Raw genomic sequence first — 10,000 nt, 5'->3', positions numbered from 1 at the left:
AACCGCGATCCTATGACAGCGAGTCCGCTGCCCTAACCACTGGACCATTGCGCCTCCTCGGTCATGGAGTACTGATAAGAGGTATAAAGTTGGAAGATATAATGTCAAATTATTTGAAAATGTTTCTGTTGAAGTTACGCTTATAGAGAAAGATTGTATAAGATTAATGTTACGCAAACATTGTGTAACAATCACTGAAGGACATGTATAGATGTTACTAATAATTTTCTATGAATACTTTCGTCCTTTGTTTCATATTTCTTTCAGTCTGTTTTACGCGTAAAACCTACGTCTGGATCACAAACAGGATATAAATAATATTCAATATATTATATAGACTGTAGAAGTGAGACAATCTAAGAGCTTGCAACGTCGTGTACAACATTTCGAGCAGTGTTGTTTTTAGTTTTTGAGTAACTTCTGCAGTCTGTTTTGAAATTCAGTGACTGAAAATTTCTGTCTGTCTGTTTCTCTGTCAGTATGTCTACAGGTACATAGATAAATTAACAGTTATATACAGTATATATATATATATATATATATTATATATATATATATATATATATATATATATATATATATATACATATATATATTATATATATATATATATATATATATATATATATATATATACATATACATATATATATATATATATATATATATATATATACATATATATATATATATTATATATATATATATATATATATATATATATATATATATATATATATATATATATATATATATATATATGCATATATATATATATATATATATATATATATATATATATATATATATATATACAGTATATATATATATATATATATATATACAGTATATATATATACTTACTTTGGTACTTTGATAGGTTTCGGCCATTATTGGCCCAGGTCATGTCTAACTTAATAGCACCACCTGGTGAAGTCTTTCAAGTCAGAATTTGGGCACTATGGCCCACTCAAGTAGAGAGTTATTGTTTACAGAGACATATCCGGGTGTAGGGGGTTTATCCGGGATTTCTTGAAGGAATCTGTCCAGAGACTTCTTGAACCCTATAGGATCAGTTTCTGTTTTAATGTGTTTTGGTGTAATGTTAAAGAGAACGGGGCCAATTGAGGTGAAATAATTGTGCCGTATTGTTGTTATGAGATGAGAGTGCGATTTTTGTTTTGGGCGGATGGCACGGGGCCCAAGCATTGGATGTACCTTAAAGGTGATGCCAACATCATTTGGGCAATGCTGATGGAATATTTTCCACATCATGCAGATGATGTAGCGCTCACGACGACGTTGGAGAGAATAGAGTTTTAGCCTTTCCAGTCGACCCCAATAGTCGAGGCCTGTCATGCCATCTATCTTTTTTGTGATTGCCCTTTGAGGTGCTTCAACTTTTATGATACCTTGTATTGTGTGGGGAGACCACAGTGGACAACAGTATTCAAGGTGGGGTCGGGAAAAAGTGGAGAAGAGAAGGATAATGGTGTGGATATCTCTCGACTGGAAAGTTCTGAGAATCCAGGAACACATTCTGCGGGCCATGTCAACTTTGGTGTTTATATGAGTGGCCCAGCTTATGTTGTTGTCCACAATTACTCCCAAGTCTCTGATGTTGTTGGACGCCGCGAGAGTTTCACCTGAAGGAAGGGAGTATGGGAGTTTCAGGGCATCCTCTTTTCCAAAGTGGATTAACTCAAATTTATCCTCGTTCAGCAGCATATTGTTTTTTTCTGCCCATTGGATAATAGCCAGTAGATCTGACTGAAGGCATGTCCGGTCACTCGCCTCATTTATGACCTTCTGTAGCTTGGAGTCATCTGCAAAGATTTTTATGTTGCTGTGCTTGATGATGTCATTAATGTCATTAATGTAAATGATGAAAAGAAGTGGGCCCAGCACAGTGCCTTGCGGAACACCACTACTGAATTTGGCTGGGCTTGATTTTACCCCTTCAACTACAACATGTTGAGATCTGTCTGTCAGGAAACACTTGATCCATTTCAGTAACTTTCCAGAGACACCAATGTTGGATAGTTTTTTCAATAGGATCTTGTGATCGACCCTGTCGAAGGCCTTACTGAAATCAAGGTAGATGACGTCGGTGTTGGAGCCCTCTCCCAAAGCTCTCAAAATGTCCTCAAAGTGATGCAGGAGCTGCGTTAGGCAGTCCCTTCCATTACGGAACCCATGTTGGTTGGAGATCAGCCGTCTGTTGCTTTCCAGAAATTGGGTTATTCGAGATCTCACAACCCTCTCAAATACCTTGATGATATGAGAGGTGAGTGAGATCGGACGGTAATTCACTGCAAGTGACTTGTTTCCCTTTTTGAAAACTGGGACAACAGACTGGGACAGAAGGTTTTTTGGAATATAGCCAGCATCCAGTGAGTTTCTCCACAGATTAGCAAGGAGAGATGCAAGTTGGTGTCGACACACCTTCAGGACACAAGCAGGGAACCTATCGGGGCCTACTGCTGAATTGTGTTTTATTTCGTTTATCGCCGCTAAGACATCAGGGGCACTAAACGTTATGTCCGATATAGTGTATTGGGAGTTGATATCACTGATACAGCCCAGATCGGCCATATCAGGATTGCTGAAAACAGAGCAGTATTGTTTCTGCAGTATCTCGGCCATGGATTTGGCGTTATCTTGGAGAGTGCCAGTTTCATCAATTAGAGGGCCAACAATGGAGACAGTGACCCTGCGTTTCCTCGCAAATGAAAAGAACACTTTGGGGTTGAGTTTGATTTTTTCAATGGCCCACTTCTCCTCAGCTGATCTTTGGTTATTGATGAGGGTCTTCATGCATTGTTGGAGGTTATATTTTTTGGATTCAAGCAGTGAGATAGCCGTCGATTGTGTGTGTTGCTGTTGGCAGTACTTTAGTTTGTTAATTTTTTTGTTTGTTCTTTTTATTTTTCTGATAATGGTTTTCTGTTTTGGGAGATTCTGCACTTTTTGTTCACAGTCTTGGTGGGGAGTGTTTTGCACATATGTCTGTGACGGTGTCTACAAAGATCTGCCAAGATGTTTTATGGTTGGTGGAGATGTGTTATGTGTAAAGGACCAGTCAACATGTGATAGCTCGTTCCTGATTGCATCCCAGTTGGCATTATGGAGATCCATGTTGTCAAATGGGTGGGTGGGCTGGGGAGGTCACTAGGATTATATATATATATATAATATATACATATTATATATATATATATATATAGATATATATATATATTATACTATATATATAGATATATATACATATATATATATACAGTAGATATATATATATATACATATATATATACAGTATATATATATATATATATATATATACATATATAATATATATAATATATATAGCATATTATATATATATATATATATACATACATATAATTATATATATACATACATATATATATATATATATATATATATATATATACATACATATATATATATATACGTATATATATATGTATATACATATGTACGCATATTTACAACGATACACATACATGTACGAGTAAATATATACGAGTGTGCGTCTAAATATGTATGTATAAATACTTCTCATTAAATATGTGATAACAGTCTTTTTATTTGAATTATGCCATATATATATATTTATATATATATTATATATTATATATAATATATATATATATATATATGTATTATGTGTGTGTGTGTGTGTGTGTGTCTATGTATATGTATATTTTAGTATATATAGTGAATGGGAGCAAAAGTAATTGATATCATGCCTGTATATAACAATTAATTTCAGGTAATCCAGTCGTCAGTGTGAGTTCTCTATTTGTCTCCGAATTATTGACCTTCTACTGATCATAAATGAGAATAAAGAGGGACCAAGACACCATCATGTGATATACGTGAGGTAGCACTGATGTTGTAAAGGACACACTAGAGTGATATCGAGAAATTAAAACCAAAAAACAACAAAAACAAAACAAATCAAGAAAATGGCTCTATATAAAAAATCACCAACCAGAACAGGCCAGATGATGCTAATAATAATTCTTTTGATGCAATTACTTCATTTGCAGTCATCAGCATCCAGGGCAAAATAACAAATACGCCATATAAATAGATATGATATTGAATTGAAGGCAATGAATCTGAAATGGCAATATCAACATCCTTATATAGAAAAGCATTTAGATCTGATTCACAAACGAGGCTCTTCGTATAGAAGTCAAAAAAATTCAAAATAAATTAATAGACCAAACTAGATATCAATACAAGAAAAGATGCAGCTTAATAGATTTATTAGGTATATAAATCCATTGAATTTATTCAGCTCTACATAAAGCGTATTATCTGAATCAATTGATATAAAGACTTTTGTAAAACATAACACTAAACTACTAAACGGGTTATAGCAAATCATAAAATGACAATACTTTTCCAAAATAAATTTATAATAACCAAAGTCCTTCTGACCAATATATTTCGTCACAGAAATAAATAATGGTGATTGAAACACTCAGCACAACATACATGAGTAACATACAAAATATATATACCTGATTGCTAATGTATAAAGCTAAACTTAAAACTGGAACATTTACGGTAATGTCTAGATCAAACACATTGGTCCTACCTATTTAAAAGACAACACACGCCAATATTACTTCATCCTGAAGTTGAGACTAAGAGGATCCAGAATCATGGATGAGGGAACAGACTTCTCTTACTAATCTCTTTGATTGCTATTTCTAACAAGTCACGAGAACACATAGAGACTCCTTCAATGAGTCACTTCGCTGGTTGCTGTTGTTGTTGTTGTTTTAACTGTTCTATGATAAGAATCCTTCTCCTATCATTTGTACATTTAGAACTACTTTCTCGAAGACCGTCTTTCTGTATTCATTACGGCAGAGCTTTTAACTTAAAGAAGAATTGGCTGCAATTTCTAGTAAGTTGCGAGTTCGCGTAGGGACTTTCATTTATCATTTTTCTGGATATTTCCATGTTTTCTGAGAATCAGTGAAAGACGACTGAGGTGGGGCTGAATGGTTTTGCTGATGGTGGGGCTGGTGGTTGTTTATCTCTATAATAACACACCATTTAGAATCGAAAGAAATATGCATGAGTAAATAAAAGAAAAATAACTGATAAATACTTCATTCATGCTCTGAAATTATTCTATTTCAAATACTTACTTCTTCTTCTTCTTTAATAGCTGTCTCTAGGTCTCGTTCGTCAATTTTCGACAGCAGTTTATCCTATAAAAAGATTCGAAGAAAATAATAAGATTTTTCGCATCATAGAATATGCTACAGCGTTAAACAACATATTGATATCATGAAATAAACCATAACATTAAACAAATGATATCATGGAATTTGCCGTTATCAGCTGAAAGTTAAAAGGTTGAGGGCCGAAAATAAATTATTTATGAACGCAAACAGGGAAATATAGAATTTAACATTGCAAAATATTTTTAGTGGTCTAAAAGACTTTTCATTGCGTAAAGTATTTTAGTGATTAACTCGTATAAAATATGTTTCTGTAATATAAGAAAGCTAATTTATAATTAACAGAGAGTAATGTACCTTCTAAAGAACACTGAGACAAATGTATAAATATTTCATAAATGTGTAGAAAAGGGCTGAACTAAGATGTAAAGACTTGTGCATTTTATTTTATCAGCAGATAGACCTGAAGAGGTTTCTCTATATTTCAACGATCGTTTCCGGTGTAAAATACCTAGATAATCGTATATGTGCATAAGTAGTTATTCTGTTAAGGTTTCCACGTTTTGATATCCGTTGCTGACTACCACGCGGATTATTTCAGTGTTGAGTATGCTAGAGCGTGTGTCCGTGAAAAACCTATTTCATATATTATGAATGTATTTCCATTATATACCTATAAAATGCTTTTATAACGTTTTAACTAAGATTTTATATCTATCTATCTATCTATCTATCTATCTATCTATCTATCTATCTATCTATCTATCTATCTATCTATCTATCTATCTATCTATCTATCTATCTATCTATCTATATGTGCGTAAGTATGCATATGTATATACGTACATGCATGTATTTATATATATATGTAGTAAAATAAACACAATCAGAAAGCCAGAGTGTATTGATTTATATTTCAAGAGATTGCGAGATAATAAACAGGCGAGTAGTGAGTAGTGTAAAGAAAATTGAATAAACAAAATAAATGCGTTAGTATATGCAAACAAACCGTTTATGCGTCAAACACACACATCGGGTGTTCACACAATTAGACACACCATCTCATACTCATAAACATCGCTTATACGGAATATGAAGCACAGATACAGACACTAACTCGCAAACACCGATTACAGATTGCATAACGCACGCACGTACACCTACATACATAATTTATTCGATTTGTGTGTGAGAAGTAAAACGTTCTAACATGTCATTTTCAATGAAGAATCTGTCAGTTAATTTCCTGTTATGGCGCCTTTACTACCCGAATGTTTTTTTGTAAATGATATTTTACCTTTAAATAGTTAGCTCTTCTGCTAACGTAAGAGAGATAAGGATGAGATGTTATTTAGATATAATGTCACTCTTGATTGAGCATATCATTGATACAAGACTTTCCACCCAAGACCTTAACCTCTTGTGAAAGCGATGCAGTTATACACTCTGTTCTATTCTCCTTGACAGTATATCCCGCATTTATTTGAGACAATAGGTTATTATTTGGGGGCGAATTTCTAGCTGATCGAACGACGATGCATTCGCACTATGGTTGAGTACACCATGGGTTGTCAAGCGAATTTGTTAATTTTACTTGTTTCTCCATTTATTTTCATCCGTTACAATATTATTTGAATTAACAAGAAAAATATTTTTTATCATAGGCATAGGCTTCCTTACCACATGGTTCTGGGTTCAATCTCACTGCGTGGTGCTTTGGGCAAGTGTCTTCTGCTATAAACTTGGGCCGGCCAAAGCCTTGAGTGGAAATAGGAGAGGGGAACTAAAAAAGAATCACGTCGTATATATATATATATATATATATATATGTGTGTGTGTGTGTGTGTGTGTGTATGTGTGTCTTTTTGTTTGTACCTCACTAATGCTTGACAACCTGTGTGTACAACCTCTAACTTAGCGGTTCGGCAGAGTCCGATAGAATAAGTACCAGACTTTAGAAAGAAATATAAGTACTGGGTTTGATTCATTCGACGAATAATTCTTCAAGGCGGTACCGCAGCATGACCGCAGTTTAACAAATAAAGTATAAAAGATAGTTTTAAAAAAAAAACTTTATTCTTTCTTTACCGCTTTTGAAATCTGAATAAATTTTACTCCAGTGCGGACATATAATTATGGAGTGCGAATTAGAAAATATAAAGAAACGAATTTATCGGTAAACCAAATATTTGTAACAAGTTCACCGAATGCATAGAGTTACCGTCATTATGTCGTCTGTAAAATATAAGATTGACCTGATCGTCTGCGGCGTTAGAGGTTCAATTCCAGTTATCACAGAAATATACGCTAATTGAATTCATTTGCAAATCAGTACAACGTTTATGGATTTTTAAGAATACATGAAGGAAGAAAGGCCACGAGTAACATTTGGAATCACCCACTTAGTATTTTCTCATCCAATATTAAACTTTCTTCGTATATAGAATCAACCATGTTTGTCCTGATCAAAGTCATTGCAGGAGTGACCTGGAAATGGTTTTCTAAGATAACGACAACGCATTCGAACGAGTGCGATAGAAATAAATCAAAGCCGAATACGTATATTGTATAAAATCCGTCATTACCGCCAAAGCAAAATATTCATTTCATATCGCAAAATAAACTTACAGAACTCGGGGAAAAAGTAATCACATTATTTTCTGTACAAGTTAATAATCTTCTTTTCTACTCTAGGCACAAGACTCGACAGTTTTCGGAAAGGGGCCAGTAGATTAGATTAACACCAGTATGCAACTGGTACTTAATTTATCGACCCCAAAATTATGAAAGGCAAAGTCGACCACGATGGAATTTGAACTCAGAACGTAAAGACGGACGAAATACCGCTAAGCATTTCGCCCGGTATGCTAACGTTTCTGCCAGCTCGCCGCCTTAGATATGAAATATATTAAAACAAATCAATAAATTCTAACACTCACGAGAAGAGAACGCAGACAAAAACACTGACCAAAGCTGATCTGGTATTAAAACGCAGTACAGGAGATGACAGTGTTTAAAAGAGTAGAGAACATGAAACTCAAAAATGCTTAAACAACATGAGGAGCAAAGACTACCGGTTTCAGCACATATAAATGAATGCATTGATTTAGAAAACAACAAACGAAATTAATTTTGAATTGAAAGCGATAGAATCTAAACAAATTAAGAATGACTACAAACCAGAAAAATATCAAACACGATGAAAGTATCAAAGACCATGGAAAATAAAACCATAATCAAACTGTCCTGGCATTAGAAATAATTACTGAGTAAATAAATGAAATATACTTAGTTTCCTTTTTTTTAGTTTGGTTTACGAGGTTCTTGATGTGAATTCGTGTGTTGAAACAAATTTTGTTGTGTCTTTGAGGGTCATTACGCCGGTAATAATACACGCACTGACTCAATATCACTTTGTTGCTTGCCAATTAGTTAAATATCTAAAACCAATCGACTGTCTGTTTAATACGTTGGTTAGTCAGAGTTCTTTCGTCGCTGTTTACGACTTCATCAATGAGATTCTCGCTATCTTCAAGGTCAAGAATAAAGAAGTGATATTGTGCCAGAGCTTTATTATTATTATTATTATTATTATTATTAGCGTAAAGACCCTCTCAAGTCACAACGAGAAATTAAATATATATTGCGGCCTTAAACTAAATAATGTAGATTATATATGTGGCAGGTGTAGTAATGCGAGTAACGAAAATAAATCACCTAGATATTATTCTGTTCGGGTGCTGGGATTCGTAACGCCAGTTACTCTATTTCGACGTCGTAGAAGTGGCTGAGATTACCAGATACCCACTGAGCAGAATTCCAGTCCATTTCAGGTTTATTCATGGAATTAACTGAAGGTTTATTCAGAGGAATTAACTGAAGTGACGTAAAATGTTTTTCTCCAGAATATAATGCACCACCCTATCCGGGAATGGAAACTACGTTTTTGCCATTGTGATACAATACTCTAACAAATTAGCCACGTACCTTCCCAGGGGAGGAGCAAAGGTTTGAAATAATGAAGAAAACTAGAAACGTAACTCAAATGATTGACGAAATAGAATTTTAAAAGCATGTGCTTAGAACAAGTGAGTTGGAAAATAAGCAGGCAAATGCCACTCCACAAGAAAGCAATGACATATAGAAAGATTAGCATCCAAAAGGAACGAGATCTTCAAATTACAGAAGAAATAGCAATTCAAAGGGCGAAAGTAATAAGTAACAAATGCTTAGATTGGAGAAATAAACCAAGCAATCCAAGCAAACTGTATTTCTAGAAAATAAACGAAACTTTTATAGGAAATTAAATAACAAAATAAAATATGTAGAGTATGAACTGAGCGAAGAAAAAAAAACTGAAACGTTGTAGACAAGAATTTGATTACTTGGAGAACCCCCGTGAAAATGATTGAAGTAAGCTACAGATGAAAGGCAAAATTAAACTATGAAGATTCATCTGGACGCGAATTTAACTGAGTGGAAAACATATTTGTAGCTATGAGGGGAAAAGTAACTGAAATGCAGTGGAAGTTGATAAAATCCAAAATTTCTAGTAAAATACTTGTATTCAACTGAAAAAGCTCAAACTTCAGAACTGTTGGTGCAAAGCCCACCATCCTGCCAAATATCAAAGAGAGGTTTGTAGCTTGCATAATGCTCTAGAATCGGAACTAAGTAAGAAAAGATACCAAGGCTATGAGAGAAATAATCTACTTAAAAATAAAAAGAAAGAAACAGAGAGGTATTATTTAAAATAATAAAGGCAGAGA

At 34.0% G+C, this 10,000-nt stretch overlaps 1 protein-coding gene across 2 annotated transcripts in view; it reads right to left on the bottom strand.

Moving 5' to 3' along the window:
- Positions 1 to 10,000, bottom strand: part of LOC115216656 — a 227,370-nt gene that overhangs the window by 29,168 nt on the left and 188,202 nt on the right. For both annotated transcript variants that reach the window (XM_036506562.1, XM_029786159.2), the window contains exon 2: positions 5,196 to 5,258. In XM_036506562.1, the coding sequence (XP_036362455.1) occupies positions 5,196 to 5,258 (63 nt within the window). The remainder of the gene's footprint in view (positions 1 to 5,195; positions 5,259 to 10,000) is intronic.

The sequence above is a fragment of the Octopus sinensis genome, linkage group LG10 (genome assembly GCF_006345805.1).
Source record: "Octopus sinensis linkage group LG10, ASM634580v1, whole genome shotgun sequence".
Classification (NCBI taxonomy): Eukaryota; Metazoa; Mollusca; class Cephalopoda; order Octopoda; family Octopodidae; genus Octopus; species Octopus sinensis.
This window is presented reverse-complemented; position numbering and strand designations above follow the sequence as displayed.